This window comes from Symphalangus syndactylus, chromosome 10, assembly GCF_028878055.3.
Source record: "Symphalangus syndactylus isolate Jambi chromosome 10, NHGRI_mSymSyn1-v2.1_pri, whole genome shotgun sequence".
Taxonomy (NCBI): domain Eukaryota; kingdom Metazoa; phylum Chordata; class Mammalia; order Primates; family Hylobatidae; genus Symphalangus; species Symphalangus syndactylus.
The window spans coordinates 108677750-108695170 of NC_072432.2; the positions used below are offsets into that span (position 1 = coordinate 108677750).

At 42.1% G+C, this 17421-nt stretch overlaps 3 protein-coding genes and 1 non-coding gene across 5 annotated transcripts in view; 1 reads left to right on the forward strand and 3 right to left on the reverse strand.

Annotated features, from left to right (window-relative positions):
• The window catches only part of METTL6 (methyltransferase 6, tRNA N3-cytidine), a 47935-nt gene extending 47071 nt beyond the window's left edge, over positions 1-864 (reverse strand). The window contains exon 1 of one of the 2 annotated variants that reach the window (XM_055295502.2): positions 717-864. The gene's annotated coding sequence lies outside the window, so the exon portion shown is untranslated. The remainder of the gene's footprint in view (positions 1-716) is intronic. The other variant, XM_055295509.2, reaches the window with a different exon arrangement.
• Positions 831-15852, forward strand: EAF1 (ELL associated factor 1). The gene is made up of 6 exons (XM_055295512.2): positions 831-1200; positions 3202-3296; positions 5384-5520; positions 7626-7816; positions 9599-9832; positions 12358-15852. Exons 1-6 carry the CDS (start codon positions 831-833, stop codon positions 12402-12404), a joined length of 1074 nt encoding a protein of 357 aa, XP_055151487.2. The 3' UTR covers positions 12405-15852.
• Positions 6391-6497, reverse strand: LOC129492478 (U6 spliceosomal RNA). The gene has a single exon (XR_008660905.1). It is a non-coding gene; the product is annotated as a U6 spliceosomal RNA (small nuclear RNA).
• COLQ (collagen like tail subunit of asymmetric acetylcholinesterase) overlaps positions 14785-17421 on the reverse strand; it is a 116593-nt gene continuing 113956 nt past the window's right edge. The window contains exon 18 of the transcript XR_010113924.1: positions 14785-14904. The gene's annotated coding sequence lies outside the window, so the exon portion shown is untranslated. The remainder of the gene's footprint in view (positions 14905-17421) is intronic.

The following is a 17421-nucleotide window of genomic DNA, read 5'->3' on the forward strand; positions in this document are numbered from 1 at the left end:
CCAGGTTCAATTCACCAAATGTTTATGAGATAGACTGTACAAAAAAAAAAATCCTCCCCGCTATATGAGAGGTCACAAAGAAGACAAAGACACAGTCCCTACCTTCGGAGGACTTACATTCATTCAGTGGCCAAGACTATTTCATGCACCATACTTTTATTCAAACCAGATGAGTCAACTATTACAATAAATCGATTTAGTTTAGGAAAAAGGACGCTCTCACGAACTGATTGGGAAACCTTGCGAAGAAAATATTCCTCAATTTTCAGTGCCCGCGAAAGCGGTGACTTAAAAACCACAATGGCCTTAGCTGGAAGCGGGTGGTCAATTGTCAGATACAAGTGAGGTCACCGTTTTCCAAGGGTCGGAGCTCCGTTTTTTCGGGGGAAATGAAGCTAAGCCTGGGTGGGCTCATTTCCTGATCGCACTCACAAGAGGCTGTCGTAGGAACCAGAGGGAGCGTCACTTTGCAGGGACTGAGGCCCTCGCACCGCCATCACCGGGCAAGGTGGAGAAAGAGACCCAGTGACGCGTGGCTGAGGTCCCGAGAATCCATCTCAGGACCCTCAGGATAGACTAGGCCGCATGGGCCCCTAGACTCTGAGGAGGGCGTCCATGATGGCTAGCCGACCCGCATTAATCTAGTCAGCCACGCTCAGGGCTCACCGTCATCAGTTCCTAAATTCACCTGTAGGGCTAGGGCCAGGCGCACTCACCCCACAGCCAGCCCCACTGGAACTCGGAGGCAGAATATGGGAGGAACCGCGAAACAACCCTGAACCAATTCTGAGGACCACGAATTGGGATTCTCCCGGCGGAGTTCTTTTGCCATGGCACCGCCCCCGCCACTTCCGCTAGGAACCCGGAAGTTCCTACCCGACGCCGGAAGTCCCGCGGCCTTGCCTCCTCAGATTCTTCTCCCACCCCGACGCAGAGGAGAGGACTTGCTTCTGGACCCGGGTGGGTGCCGGCTCGGCTCTCCTTGCCTTCCAGAGCGGTGGCCCGGGAGCACAGTCCTCCCAGACGCCAGCGCCAGAAGCTCGGATCGCGGCTGCCCCAGGAGAGCGCCGATCTGGGTGCCCGGCAGGTGCGGGGCCATGAATGGGACTGCGAACCCGCTGCTGGACCGCGAGGAACATTGCCTGAGGCTCGGGGAGAGCTTCGAGAAGCGGCCGCGGGCCTCCTTCCACACTATTCGTTGTAAGTCAGCGCTCCCCACGGTTCCATTCGGCCGCTCCAGCCGCCACATGTCAACCTTGACTCCTTCCTTTCTTCCCTCGGCCCTTCAGATTCCAGGGAACCTCTGCCAGCGTCAGTTACTTTCTCTCGAACCCCAAATCCTTTGGGCCCTCGATTTGTCCCTCCTTTTACCCAGATTATTTCTCCCAAATCTTCGTCACTCCCTACTGTTCTTCTACCTCACAGTCTCAAACACTAGTTCCAAAGGTCTTTGGCCTCTTTCCATTTCCATCCCTCCCCGCCCCCCACCTCGCCCCTAAGGCAAACCTCCCTTCCCCAAGGCAAACCTCCCTGCTCTTATCCGGGTCCACTTCTCCCTCGAAACCCCTCCCCTCCTTTCCGATGCTCCCATCAGGGTTCTCCACATTTAAAAGACGCTTCTTGTTTGTTATGAGCCTCATCCACTCCGAACCCATTCTCTTCCCTGCTTTCCTCCTCCGACTTGGTCCTGGACTCCCAATTACTGTGCTTTGTCCCCTCTACAGCCAAAGAATTGGCATTCTCTCTGCGCCTCATCAGAGTCTTCTTCCATCTCCTTTCTGTGCTTCATTTGACTTGGATGTCTTGAGGTCACCTATACCACCCGGGCTTTTCCTCCAGACCAAGTTCCTTGTGGGTAAAGAGTCAAATCAGAGTTCGTGAGCCTGAATAGGTTAAAGATTGGTCTATGTTTGGAAGCAGAAAAGAGCAGGCGTAAGGAATGTCGAAATAGTCATTATGCCGGACGTTTTTCTACATGATTATAGACGCTGTTGAGAGAGTGCACTTCCACCCTGTCCTGGGTGAAGATTTGGCAGTTAGGAATTGGCTGACAGAGCATCCCTCCGTGATTCATGAACTTCTGGTTTCCGTGGCGCTAACGCTGTCGTTAAGACTTGTTTTTGTCAGAGGACCTAATAGATGTGACTCAACACATGTGAAGAGGGCGTCTTAGATAATGAAATCCCATCTTTGTGTAGTCACTTGCCGTGCCATTGCTATGCTTCCTACTGACAGCAGATCCAGCTCTTTCAGAGAGAAGAGATGGGAATAAGATAAGAACATCATTTCCTGAAGAGTTTACTAAGTTGATGTTTTCTTTTGGTGAAGGGCAGTGTGGAATTTAAATCATATAGTTCATGTGTGCACCTGTCATGCAGTTTGAGGCAGGTGTGAATGTGAATTAAGATGGCTATTATGTTGTATTCTAACTGCTGTTTAGAAACACGAGCAGGATAACTTGTGGAGATACAGTTCAGTTGTCTGCTGTGAACATCTACGAAGTGTCTTGGTTAAAGCTGTGGAACTGGCTGAGAGTGGTGGCTGACACTATAATCCCTGTACTTTGGGAGGCCGAGGTCAGCAGATAGCTTAAGCCCAGGAGTTTGAGACCAGCCTGGGCAGCATAGTGAGACCCCGTCACTATTAAAAAAAAAAAAAAAAAAACAGCTATGGAACTTGAGTATGGCAAATACTAATTTTGACAGTTTCTATGCAGAATGAAATCAGTTTTTGATGATGCTGTGGCCTTTCATATTTCATATAGAGTTTACAGTCACAGAATCTGTTTCATATGCTGTTACTTTTGATCCTCACAACCCTAAAAAAGCAACTTATTATGGATGAGAGACAATTTTCATCTCTCCCTTGGGAGAAGGGAATATCTTTGTTTAATAAAATGGCCTGTAAATTCTTTTTTCCCCCTAGAATAATCAAAAAGGGGTCAGAGGAAAAGTATGTGGAGGTATAGATGAAACAAGATTGTCCCTGAGTTGGTAATAATTGAAACTGGGTAATGGTACACCAGGTCTCATTGTATGATTCTCTCTACTTTTGTGTATCTGAAGTTTTCCATAATGAAAGTTTTTTAAGAATTCTAAATTATTTTTATTTTCCATTCATCTAAGTAATAATTTTAATGCTTAAATGGAGATGCCCAGTGGGTAACCTGGTGGGTAAGTGGTTTTTTTCCTTTCCCTTTAGATGATTTTAAACCAGCATCTATAGACACTTCCTGTGAAGGAGAGCTTCAAGTTGGCAAAGGAGATGAAGTCACAATTACACTGCCACATATCCCTGTGAGTTTATTTCATTGTTTTTTTTAAATGTAAGATCACAATGAATCTTTGTCTTTTATGTTATTGCAATTTAAACTTCCCACTTTTAAAAATGTTTAGATTTCTAAAGTGGCAACATAAGGAAAAAAGGAATTTTGGGGAGTGGGGTGGGGTGGACTTCATGCTAGGCAGGTGCTTGATTAAAAATAATTCTTGTAATCTTAGCATTTTGGGAGGTGGAAGTGGGTGGATAGCTTGAGTTCAGGAGTTAAAAGACCAGCCTGGGCAACACGGTGAAACCCGTCTGTACCAAAAATACAAAAAATTAGCTGGGGGTGGTGGCGCATGTCTGTGGTTGCAGCTGCTTGGGAAGCGGAGGTGGGAGGATTGCTTAAGGCTGGGAGGTAGAGGTTGCAGTAAACCAAGATCACGCCACTGCACTCCAGCCTGGGTGACAGAGTGAGACTCCCTCTCAAAAAAAAAAAAAAAAAAAAGGATTATTCGTCGTTTTCCCCAATCTTCCTTTTTCCCCCATCTGCTACTGAGTAAACAAGGTTTCTGTCTGGACACCTAGCCCCTCTTTTAGATATAGCTTTTCTCCCAAGCAACTCCAGAGAGAAAAGCCCTAGGTGCCCTGCTGATTATATGGCCACAACAGCTCAGGAGTGTGAGGCAACCAAGCCAGGAGTTAAGGCAGGCAGGAGCTAGAGGTGTGGCACAATCAGCTGATTTAGGGATGAAGAACTAAATTGAAAGCTGAATTAAGAACCCTTGCAGAGAAAGACTTTTGTGAAGCCCTGCCCAAGGCAGCACTAATGACAAAGCACCAAAGGGTCACATGATGCTCTTAGTGAACATGTGTTATTGCATGTCACACCCCTGTCCTGGAACGTAAGTTCTCGGTAGCTGGTGACAGAATGAAAAGTCTCTGGACAGGGAGATCTGGAAAGCTTTGTGCTGAGGAAAAATTGCCCATTCAAACTGCTGTTTGATTGCTTATTACCTTTGGCAAGTTACATCATCTCCCTTTGGACCTTAGTTTCCCATATGTAAAATGAAAGGTTTAGATAAATGGTCCCTAAAGTTCTTTCTAGCTCTGTATTTTTACTATATAAATAAGGAGTCAAGGAGCCAAGCGGTTTTTGATTCCAAGCAAGGCATTAAATACTATGTTCAACAAATATTAATCAAATGCCTCCCACACATTGGCCCATTATTAGGCATGAAGAATACAACCTTGAACAAAACAAGCACATTTCTTGCCCTTGTGGAGTTTATGGTCTGGAGTTTAAATAAATACAAGAAAATATAGCAGTTATTCTACAAAATCAGGGAAGGCTTCCTTAAGGAAGTAACCTGTGAGCAGATCTGGAGGTTGGGTCATTTAAAGAGAGGGGGCAGGATATAGCTGGCAGAAGCCTTGTTAAAGCCGGCAGAAGCCTTGTTAAAGCCCGGAGGCAGGAGAGAGCTTGAGGATCGGAGGGCAGCCAGTTGCCTTCTGCTCTGAAGCACATGCGCAGGGGAGTATGCTGCAGGGTGAGGTGGAGAGCCAGAGAAGGGCCCGGTAGTGCAAGGCCAAGTGGCTAGTTTAAAGATTTTATCCTTTGGCCTGAGAGCAGTTGAGGAGTCATTGAAAGGCTTAGGCAGATGAGTGACATGATTTATTTATTCTGAGCCAACCAGGATAATGACCTTCTCTTGGAAAATGCTCTGTTGGTTGCTTGACATGAGAAGGGGAAACCCTGGTCTCTCTAATGACAAAGAAATAAAGAGATCACTCACAGTTTTACTATACAGAGTGATAACTCTGCTTAGTATAATGAAAGTAATGGTTAATTTTCCCTCTTGGAATGTATATAGTAATTAAAATTTTTATACTACCTTTTTGATTACTTAGAACGCATTGCACATTCACAAATTCTTGCTATGTTATTTCTCCTTTATTTTTGCTTCGGAAACCAGAAGGAGATAAAATAGAAATCAGTTCAACCTATTCTTTTTGAATAGCTCTGATAAAAGATTTCATCAGGTAGAGTCATCTATAAATTCAGTTGATATTCATAACTGGTATGTTTAGTTTGATCATCTTATACTTTTGTGGCAAATAGGGATCCACACCACCCATGACTGTGTTCAAGGGGAACAAACGGCCTTACCAGAAAGACTGTGTGCTTATTATTAATCATGACACTGGTGAATATGTGCTGGAAAAACTCAGTAGCAGCATTCAGGTGAAGAAAACAAGGTATGTGAATAGCCAGATGCAGGTTTATATCATGTTTCCAAACCTCTGTTATCTATTCAGTTTTTATAAGGTTGTGAACATCTGCTTGCTCATAGTGTTCTATCAATAATCTTAACTCTACCTGTGTCTTCTCAGACAAATGAGTAAAATATGTCTTCCTCAAATGCAATAAAAAGAAATAATGTTTTTAAGACCTAAAACATGGGAACCATTAGGGAAAGGGATATACTTTATAATTAAGCCTATTTTGTTAATCTCATGATTGCTACAGTACCACCTAATGGATAAGATAACATAGACTTATAATTATGAAGGAGTAATATATACTATACTTAATTGGAGTGAAAACATTAATTTTTTTACAAGATATATTTGAGATTACTGTAATACCAAAATAAAACTTTGCCTATTTTTTAATATAGTGAACTCTTTAATTCAACAGTTATTACATGTCTAAAATGAAGCCAGTTAGAGTTTATTTGAAAATAAAAATTCATTCTATAAATAGAAATAACCTAGTGGTTCTATTTGCTACCATATAATACAGTATTTTTTTTTTTTTAAGAGTCAAGGTCTCTTGCTCTGTCACCCAGGCTGGAGTGCAGTGGCATGATCATAGCTCACTTATAATACAGTAATTATTATAATACAGTAATTAAATTGTAAAGATTGTCACAACCTGATGTTTTCTATGCTTCGTTAAGCCATTCTTTTTTTCGTTCGTTCATTCCACAGAAAATAAAAATAGGTACCATTTATTGAGGGGGTATCATGTCCCAGGCACTCTGCTAGATCCTTTATATGCATTGTTTTATCTAACAAGTAATTTTTAGAAAGATGCTATTATTATTATTTTTTACTTCTTTTGTTAAAAATATGGAATCATTCACGAATTTGTGTGTCATCCTTGCACAGGGGCCATGCTAATCTTCTCTGTATTGTTCCAATTTTAGTATATGTGCTGCCAAAGTGAGTACGAAAGGTGCTATTATTATCTTTTAAAAGAAAAAAAAAAAGATACGGAGACTGAGGGTTAGAGAGCTTGACCTACCCCAGAAAGTGTGCTGCAGAGTCCTTGCTCCTGTCCTGCCACTCTATTTATTTGTATTCATTACCTACAGTGAACCAGGTGCTACCGTTATTCCTCCAATATCTGATGGTTGTGGTATATTCCCTTACTACTCAGTGTGATATGGCAACTAACAGTATCATATCACCTAGATGATATGCAGAATCTCAACACCTATTAGATCTGAATCTGCAGAGATCACGAGGTGATTTGTGCATAAGCAAAAGTTTTAGAAGCACTAGCCTAGTCCATTTACAAAAGAAATTGTTAACTGATAGAATATTCTCAGCTTGGGATGGAATTCTGCTTGTCTGAGCAAGAGCTGGCATGTGATGAAATGAACAAGCAGTATATAGATAATGGAAAAAATTTTCAAGCTGGGCAATATTTTAAGAGCTACTTTATTTAGGAACTCATGCACTCATGATTATAACTACATAATGATGTTTTGGTCAATAGTGACCTACATATATGACAGTGGTCCCTTAAGATTCTAATGGAGCATGTATGGAAACCTGATATATGGCACTTGATATTGGCATTGCAGATCAAGTAGGGGGAATGATTGATATTCAGTAATGGTGGTGGGACATTTGGGTTCTCATGTGAAAAAATTATATGCTATCTTGGTTTGTGTAAGTACATTCTGCTATTTGCATGATGAAATCACCTCATGATGCAGTTCTCAGAACCTACCCTCATTGTTAAGGGATGCATGAATGTATTTTCTACTAGTAAAATGGATTTTCATAGTTGCATTATATCCTACATTTGTTTGCTATACATTTGAGCTCATCGAGGGCAGTAAATATTCTATTCATCTTTGTATCCCTGATACATGACATAGTACTGGATTATAGTAGACACTCAAATGTTGAATGAATAGCTCACATGATAAAATTACAAATATTAGTATTTTGAAGTGGTCTGGAAACAACATGGGGTTCTACAGAGACTTCTGAGTTTTCAGTCACCTGGACAAATTTGAGAACCACTATTTTTGCCCTGCTAAGTTAATGTCTGTATCTCCTTTCAGAGCTGAGGGCAGCAGTAAAATCCAGGCCCGAATGGAACAGCAGCCCACTCGTCCTCCACAGACGTCACAGCCACCACCACCTCCACCACCTATGCCATTCAGAGCTCCAACGAAGCCTCCAGTTGGACCCAAAACTTCTCCCTTGAAAGATAACCCTTCACCTGAACCTCAGTTGGATGACATCAAAAGAGGTGGAGAACATTTTCTGGATCCATGATAGCAACTTGGAGTAGAGTGCTGAATTTTCTTGTGGAGATCGCATGGCTGCTGTATTGATACGGTGGCTGGGGCATTCAATGCCATAAAAAAAATGTGTGCAGAGCTCACTGTTCAGAGATGGGGAGGGTGGGGGCTTCTGCCACTTATCTCATTTGATAAGGGTGAATCCTGGAATAGTGACTTGAGTTTGTGGCTATCTTTGTAGCATTCTGCTTAGAGGCCTAGGATTTAAACAAGCATGACTTCCATCTAAAGCTCCATATGGCACACCTCTAAGGCTTTGGAGAAAGAAAGGATTCTAGGTGTTGGAGGTGAAAACTAAGCATAGGTGGCAACCTTTCTGAGCTCTACATTAGTATATAGGCTGGAGGAGCTGACCATGGTGCTGCACACTTGTAGTTTCAGCTACTGTGAGGCAGGAGGATCGCTTGAAATTGGGAGTTGGAGGCTACAGTGTGCTATGATCATGCCTGTTGGTAGCTACTGAACTCCAGCCTGGGCAATAACATCTCTTTTTGGGGGGAAAAAAAGGATTAAAGTGCCTTTTAAAATACCATAAGCAAATGTTCTGTGCTAACACAAAGTGTGTAAATATGAAAGAGGCCATGAGGACCAATAGAAACAGATACTGGCCTAGAAAGACGTAAAGGTCCGGTTTGGTTCTCTCCACTGCAAACCTGAGACAAAGAAGCTTACCTTGGCTTTCTCCTTCCCAGGATGAATGGTTTTAGTCCTCCAGACTCTTTAGAAGTTGTGAGGCCAAGTGTCATATTTATAAGTTTTATAAAATAACTAAATCCATAATAATAGTAGGGAAATTTGCCTTTTCCACCCTATAGAATGGCTGCAGACATCACTCTGCACTGTGTACAGTTGTTTTGTCCCTTTTGTTTTTTTTTCCTCGTGGATACTGGAATGCTGTTATGGAAGTTTTCACTTAGGTTGAGTAGGAATCAGAGCATGAGTGGTTAGTTGTTGCCAATTATGCTTAAAGGAGCCATAGCCATTTAAGGCCACATGGTATGCCTGGACAGGAAAATCTGGCACCTTTCTTCAAATGGTTAGTTAACATTGATATTTTATATCTGTAAAAAATGCAGTACCTGACAGGTATGGCTGTCAGTCAAATATGTAAAGAGTGAAGAGGAAGAATATTGTTTTACCATTTTTATTTAGTCACCATGGTTCTTCCTGCAAACCTCCATTTATTTATGAGACATGAGAACTGGAAAGGACCTTAGAGGCTATCTGGCTTTCATTTTTCCAGAGTGGCTTGGAAAATTCATTGACTTCTACCTGGGTGTCACTGCTGGTTAGAGGTAAATCCAAAACAAGCACTCAGACCTTCCAACTCCTAGTCAAATATTTTTCAACCACTTTACATAATATTTGTCTTCTCTTATGTGGGAATTACGGTTTTATCCCCTAGTTCATAATATTCATAATTTTTCTTTTAGTAGATAAAGGCAAATGGACTTAATTCATTTCTTACACAGAACAGCCATTATTCTGAAACAGTCTTGCTTTTTATTTATTTTGAGTGAATTTAATGTTTCCATTGTGTCGCTGGAAACAGGTTGTGTTTTTGTTTTGGTAATTTTGTTTGTACATTTTTTAAGGTATTGAGAAGTAGGACTTTATTTTAAATTATTTCTTATTGCTGTTGGTTTTGCTGATTTACTATTTATAGAAGCTCCAATGCACTGCCTTGAAAAGGGCTGCTGTGCTGATCCATGTCATATCCTTTATTCCAGAGCTGAGAGCTGAAGTTGACATTATTGAACAGATGAGCAGCAGCAGTGGGAGCAGCTCTTCAGACTCTGAGAGCTCTTCGGGAAGTGATGACGACAGCTCCAGCAGTGGAGGCGAGGACAATGGTCCAGCCTCTCCTCCGCAGCCTTCACACCAGCAGCCTTACAACAGTAGGCCTGCCGTTGCCAATGGAACCAGCCGGCCACAAGGAAGCAACCAGCTCATGAACACCCTCAGTAAGTGTGTGCTCCCTTTTATGGCTGAGAGAGGGCCGTAGGTGCAGCTTCTATTTGTCCTGTGCCAGAACTTACAAACCTAAAGATGTTTAAGGCATAGGAGAGGATCTTGTTAAAAATAATTTGGAGCAGAAAGGTGTGAGTTACTAAACAGTAAAAAAGGGAAATGAGATGAAAAATCTGTTCTATTTCTGTTCTCCACTGGCTCATACCGGTGTTTGTGAATTCTAGAAAACACTAAAACATGAACAGGTAGGCTGTTTTTGCTTTTATACCAGACTTTCGGGGAGCTACCTGCCACCATACTGCTCTCTGCCCATTGGTCTTTTTTCTGGAGACAGAGTCTCCCTCTATCACCCAGGCTGGAGTGCAGTGGTGCAATCTCGGCTTACTGCAACCTCCGCCTCTCGGGTTCAAGCGATTCTCCTGCTTCAGCCTCCCAAGTACCTGGGATTACAAGCATGTCCCACCACACCTGGCTAATTTTTGTATTTTTAGTAGAGATGGGGTTTTGCCATGTTGACCAGGCTGGTCTCCAACTCCTGGCCTCAAATGATCTGCCTGCCTCAGCCTCCCAAAGTGCTGGGATTATGGGTGTGAACCACCACGCCTGGCCTATCTTGAACTTTTATAAAAAAGAATCTGCTGTCCCCAGACAATGTGGTGGCTTTTTTTTTTCTTCCTTCATACAGAGTCTTGATCTGTTGTCCAGGCTGGAGTGCAGTGGCATGATTCTTTTTTTTTTTTTTTGGTAGAGACAGGGTTTCGCCATGTTGCCCAGGCTGGTCTCAAACTCCTAGACTCAAGTGATCCACCCACCTCGGCTTCCCAAAGTGCCGAGATTATAGGCATGAGCCACCATGCCCAACCATTTTTAAAATTTTCAGTAGAGACAAGGTCTCACTGTTTTGCCCAGGCTGGTCTTGAACTCCTCCTGAGTACAAGTAATTTCCCCAACTGCCGAAGTGCTGGGATTAAAAGCATGAACCACCATGCCCGGCCTCAGTGGGTTTTAATGCAGTTGATATTAAAGTAAAACAGGAAAACAAGAATAAAAATTTATTTGTTTTGAAGGTGAGCAGAGGGCTAATTTTCTATGCTTTTCTCTCTTTGGAACCCTGATGAATGTTTTCTCTTGGTACACCTTCCTTTGAGGAAGTTGGAAGGTCTAGAGGCAACAGTGGGGAAGTTAACCTAGTTAATCCAACTATTGTGGAGCAGGCAGAGATAATCTCAACCTCACCACTATGCACAATTTGGGCCAGATAAGTCTTCTTTGTGGGAGGTTGTTCTGCACATTGTAGGATGTTTAAGAGCATCCCTGACTTCTACCCACTAGATGCCAGTACCAGTCTCCTCCCACTTCCCCAGCCCCATGACAACCAAAAATATCTCAAGACATTGCCATTATATGCCCCATCTTTAACATAGAGACTGAAGTATATGAAGAAAATCTGGCATTGTAGGTAGTTAGAAAAGGGGTGACCTCAGGATCAGACCCCCCTGAAAGGGTTTCATGGACCCCAGAGTCCTCAGAATAGACTTTGAGGAGAACTGGCCTAGAGATTAGCAATTTGGAAATAAAGAAAATCACTTTTGTTACAAGTGGTATCAACTGGAGTTCTGTTATATGTATTCCTATTGTACTAGATTGAAATGTTAAGTAATTATATTCTTCAAATTCTGCATAGTAAACAAGAATCTGGGGTTTTGTAAAGCACGTTAGTTCAGATTTGAAGTTTAAGATAATGTGACTATCCTGGACGGAGGTGTGCCAGAGCAGATACTGCATTAGCATATTACTGGTGTTAACAGTATTCACCTTTCTTAATGGGAAGCCTACTGGATATTTTCTTAAGTTGCCTTTATAAAGCAACTTAATGTGATCAGTTCTACCGAATGGTGAATCAGTTATTTTAAATATTTTCTTTTTTTTTTTTTCTTTTTTCTTTTTTTCTTTGAGATGGAGTCTCACTCTATCGCCCAGGCTGGAGTGCAGTGGTGCAATCTCGGCTTACTGCAACCTCCGCCTCTCGGGTTCAAGTGATTCTCCTGCTTCAGCCTCCCAAGTACCTGGGATTACAAGCATGTCCCACGACACCTGGCTAATTTTTGTATTTTTAGTAGCGATGGGGTTTCGCCATGTTGGCCACTGGTCTCCAACTCCTGGCCTCAAATGATCTCCCTGCCTTGGCCTCCCAAAGTGCTGGGATTACAGGCGTGAGCCACTGTGCCCAGCCATATTTTAAATATTTTCTTGCTATTTATTAAACCATTTAAAAGTTATCTAGCTTACTTCTCCTTTGCTCTACCCTAATATGCAGTATTGTTGTACTTTGTAGATAACCAAAAGCACCATTTTGTTTCAGTGAGCCAATTTGATTTTCTTCCCTAAGTTGAATTAACAAGGTTTTACTGTAGTGTGATAACCAAGGCAATTAACCAAAAAATTGTGAGGAAGTCATTTTTAAATTCTGTACTTTTGTTTGATTCTACGATTTTACTTTTTTTTTTTTTTTTAATAGGAAATGACTTGCAGTTGAGTGAGTCTGGCAGTGACAGTGATGACTAGCGCTGGATCTTTCGAAATCTACTTTTTGGTGCACAAACATGCCGCAAGACTGAGCTACTTTGGCGTGGAGTCCATTGCAAGAGGAAAATGTTATGGATCAGTGACTGTAGTAGGAGTTTGAGGCTCTGGAGCTCTCACATATTCAAGTCTTTAACTTAGTGGTGATGGGTGATTTTCTCGTCATTTTTGAAAAATTTCATCTTTCAAAGTTTAAGTAGACCTGTAGAAGAGCTAACAGAATTATATTTCTATTTAGTTAACATTGTTAATGAAAAACAGATAAATGTGCCCTGATCTAGGATACTCAAAGGCCATATCTTCACCAGGCCAGAGATTCAGTTTTAAACCTCAGCAGCCATCAGTTTGGCCAAGTGGTTGGTACCAGTGAAATGAAGTCTTTGATGGGTAGGAGAGAGAGGGAAAACCTCAAACTACATCATAGAAATATGTTAAAACCACTTTAAATTGTTGACACAAAGTGGTAAGGAAGTTTTGTCTGACTCAGCCTGACAAGCCTGGATAGAAATGGACCTCAGAATACAGAATGGAGTCCTTGAGTGTCAGCTGGTGAGGACCATAGAGTCCTGCGAGCTCAACCTGTCATTTACAGACTAAGAAAGGGAAGTACACACCTGGCTTGTGGCCCGTCTCCTGCCCCCTCTCTGGGCTTTCCTCACTGTAATCTCCCTTGAATCTCATTTGTAGGAATCAAGAGATTCCTATACATGGGACTTTTAGATGTACATTGGCACTTTGATTAGATTCCAAAAGACAAAAGTGTTGGGTGCTTCTAGCTTGAATTCAGTCCCTAAATACATGAGTCTGGGTGAGCAGATGAAACCGGTAGCCACTGTGCTGATGCATGTGACTCCATTCAGTTGGGGCTTTTGGTTCCATGTGGATCCATACTAAGTATTCTTCAGTCAGTGGATTTTAGCAGGGGGAGGTAGGAGTGGAAGAGAGGTGTGAAGAAACCTCTCCGAACAAATGAACCAGCAGTAAGTTTCTAAAAATCAGAATCTAGATAGAAGTTCTGCAATATGAAATGAGCACATTCTTTGATAAGGCATATCTATTCATGCTTTTGTACCACTGTTTGTACCTGACTCCCCGACCGATTTGTATTTTTTATATACAACTAGAAGAAAGTCACAAGATTGCCTTCTACAGTGTGCCGTTTCCAAATGAATCTGTTGTTGGAGGACACTGGTCGCTAGTCAATGTTCTATATTTAATGAATGTGTGATAAGTCATCCTGTAATCAGTATGGAGTAGCCTGTTTTTGTAGTTTGGATGAATATGTCCTGAGAAATTTGCATCCACTTTGGTTCAGCAGACATCAAGATAGTAATAATAATTTTTCCTCCACAGGTCCCTCCACTTATATGGCCTCTCCCTCCCCAGCTAGTGGAGGGGAAGCAGTCTGGACTTAGAAAGGAAATAGGTGGTCTGTGGTGGGGACTTTGGTTAGAGTTAAAACTCACAGAGTCAACTGTTTCATCATCATAGTGAGCCCAGAGAGCCACTGCCCAGCAGCATGCTCACACCATCTACCCTAGTGTAGGTAATAGGTCTATGCTAGGGCCCCATGCTGGGCTCAGCCCATCATGAGATTTTGGTGGATTTAATGGCAGGTAGGAACTTATTTATAGTGGATTGATAATTGCTTTATAATTCCTTGGTAATGACAGCTCAGGGAAGGTTTCACAAGGTCATGATTAGGAGACTTGAATTGTTACTGGATGTAGGAATTGTTTCACTGCTCTTAACTTGCTCAAACTGGGGCAGGTTCCAGGAACTTGAACTAAAAATATCTGTTTAAGCCTCTCTTTCTCTCCCCCGCCCCCCAACTTTTTTCTGAAAGCCTTGATTTCTGTAGACAGAACTGTGGTTTTTGGCATGTTGGGTCAAGATGTGTTTCTATAGGAAATACTTGCATGTGGCACTGGCTTGGTGAGTCAAGCTTCCTGAGCTTCAGACCCTCTGTCCTGTCATCTGTCCTGCCCAACACTGTATGGTTTTTCTCTAGCATGGCTTCAGTTTTGTTCTCTGCACAAAGCCTTTGGTGGTTCTGCCCTCTGCCCTCCAGCTTTACCCACCAGAGTAAGGAATCTTTTCTTTTTAGAAATCAAGAATTTGGCTTCACAGATGGCTTCTCACAGATGCCCTCCTGCCAGCCAAACCGGACTTGTTCTTCCTGCCTCTGTGCCTTCTCTCATTCTCCTTCTCTCCCTCCAAACCCCACTTTTGAGGCTCTGTGGGTACCATCTTTGTGGACTCTTGTCTTTTTTTCAACCCACATGGAGTGCCCTGTGTGTACATACTGACCTTTTTTTTTTTTTGCTTGAACTCTGGTTGGTATGAGCTCCTTAAAAGCAGGTACTGGGCTGGGTGTGGTGACTCATGCCTATAATCCCAGCACTTTGGGAGGCCGAGGTGGGAGGATTGCTTGAGTCCAGGAGTTTGAGACCAGCCTGGGCAACATGGCGAGACCCTGTTTCTACAAAAAGAAAAAGGAAAAAAAAAAGCAGGGATTGTCATTCTTATCTCTTCCCTGGGGTATCCACAGGAATGGACATTCAAATGGTTGTAGCCTGGTGGGGTAGAAGGCAGAAAAGACTACCCAGCCAGTGAAGTGCAGAGGATAGACATAGGAAAACATTCCAGGCATTTGGAGACAGCTGAAAGTATCCATGCTGACTTTCATGATTTAGAAGTCTTTAAATGAATTATTAAAATTGCCTTTTCTTTGTGCTGTACAATGTCTACTGTACTGTGGGTCATTTAGATGAGATGAAAAAATTAAATCTGAAGTGTCTGAGGCGCTTAGTAAGCCTTAGTAAAGTTGTGATTGAAGAAACTTAATACAAATGAACTAGAGGTTTGTAATCATGCCACTCATTAATGATTTTATTTCTATAGCAGAATCATTTTTTCTATGTAAGGTGTTAATGTGTGTGTATGTGCTTTGGTTGTAGGAAAACTTGAAAATTCCAAAATCCTTATTTTCCTATTTGAGAGGCGGGTTCAGCAGGGTGTGTGTGTGTGTGTGTGTGTGTGTGTGTGTGTGTGTGTGAATGGTGTATTTATTACATTATTTTGAAAGAGAATTAGTGTGTTATGTGGATAATGTTGTATACAGCCAAAGTGGATGTTTCTATTTGGCAAGGAAGGTAAGATTTCTGAAACTCAGGCCTTAACCAATAGGTTGGAAGACAAGACCAATTGAAGAGTTAGGAAATGTGAGTTTTTGTTACTTCTGTTATTTCAGTCTTGGTTTCGTTGTCTCATTCTTTATTTTTAAAATCTTCTGCCTAAAAGTTTTTTTGCTTAATTATGAAGTAGACATGCATGTTTACATTTATGTAAAATATTTGCTGTGTAAAGTATTTTTTGTTTATTCTCTTAAAAGATCACTATATTTAAATAAAAGTGAAGGTCAGCAATACGTTTCATGTCTTGGTGGGTTTCATTTTCTTTTAGAAATCAATGAGCAATATAGGGTTCTTTTAAGAACCTTCTGTGCTTAAGCCTAAATAGCTAACTAAATGATTCCTTTTTAATTTGGTGTTTATAATCGTTAGGAAGTATACCTCAGCTTTTAAAAGGTGTGACATTCAAAACTGAAGGATGAACTTCAGTTTTTAAAAGGTATGAAGTTCAAAACTGAATCACATCTGAGGCCATTTTACTTGGTCTGAAAAGGAAGGCTTAGTTTGGGTCTGAGAACCATGCAACAGTTAAACCGAATCCCTAGACATATCCTATTGTCATTTTAGTTTACCAGATTCCTTCTGCCTGGAATGCTATGCCACACACACCTCTGACTCCCAGTTGACATTTGGCTAGAAGTGATCCTGACCTCCTGCTTCCATTCTCCACTTCTGCTTCAGCAGTGCTCACATTTACCGTGGTCTTGGCTCCTCTGCTAGACTGTATAAACTTCTAGGTAGGCAGTGGCCATATTCCTTTTTAATTCGCTGTAGTGTCTCTAATGGGTGCTCAATACATTTGGATTGAATTAAATTACATATTAAGTCTAGAAATCCTCTGCTACTTAATTCTGCAATGTGCTTGTTCCCTCAGATGTTAATAGGAGTTAGACTTGAACCATCTCAGTGGGGAAGTGGTGATGTCCGTCACTGAAGGGAGTTTTATCTTCAGTTAACTATTGCCACCATAATGTTCTGTAACAAGCCATCCCAAAACTCAATGACTATTAAGCATTTATTTTGCTCACAAGTCTGAGTTGGCTTTAGACTGGCCTTAATTGGATAGTTCTGGTCTTGATTGGCTCCCTCATAGGCCTGGCAGTTGACTGAGGTTCAGCTGATCTAGGATGGCCTTGGCCAGCAGAGTGGAGGCAACAGCGCTGTTCCATGTCATCTCCACCAGCCTAGCCTGGGCATGTTGTCATGGCAAAGGCAGAGAGTTGTAAGAGTAAGAGAGGAACCAAAATACTTCTGTCACAATTGCTAAGACATCATTGGCCAAAGCAAGTTAGAGAGCTAAGTTCAGAATGAAGGGGTGGGGAAATCCATTCCCCAAAATTGATGGGAGGAGTTGAAAAAGAGATTGGAAAGGGTGTAGATACAGGGAGGTGGGAAGAATTGCGGCTATTAATGCCATCTATTACATTCACATGCCCTGTGACTGCCATGTTTGATACCACTGGGCCACATGATCTCTAAGTCCCCTCCCAATTCTGGCATTGTTCCTGGCCAGATAAACGAAAGTTCCAGTAAGAGTTAAGATATTTCTATTCATGATTCATGCAGAGGGCACCAAAAGCCACCCAATGGCTTCTCTTGGCTCGGCCCTCCCTCCTTCATTCACTGCATATAGTTTGCTCCCCTCCTGCCATTTCTTACCGAGAGCACTATTCCAGTTACCTGTTGCTAAGTAACAAGCTACTCCCCAGAACTTGGTGGTTTAAAACAATCACTATTTTATGTCATGGAATTTGTTGGTTACAAATTGGGACAGAGCTTGGCCAGACAGGTCAGCTTCTTGTGGC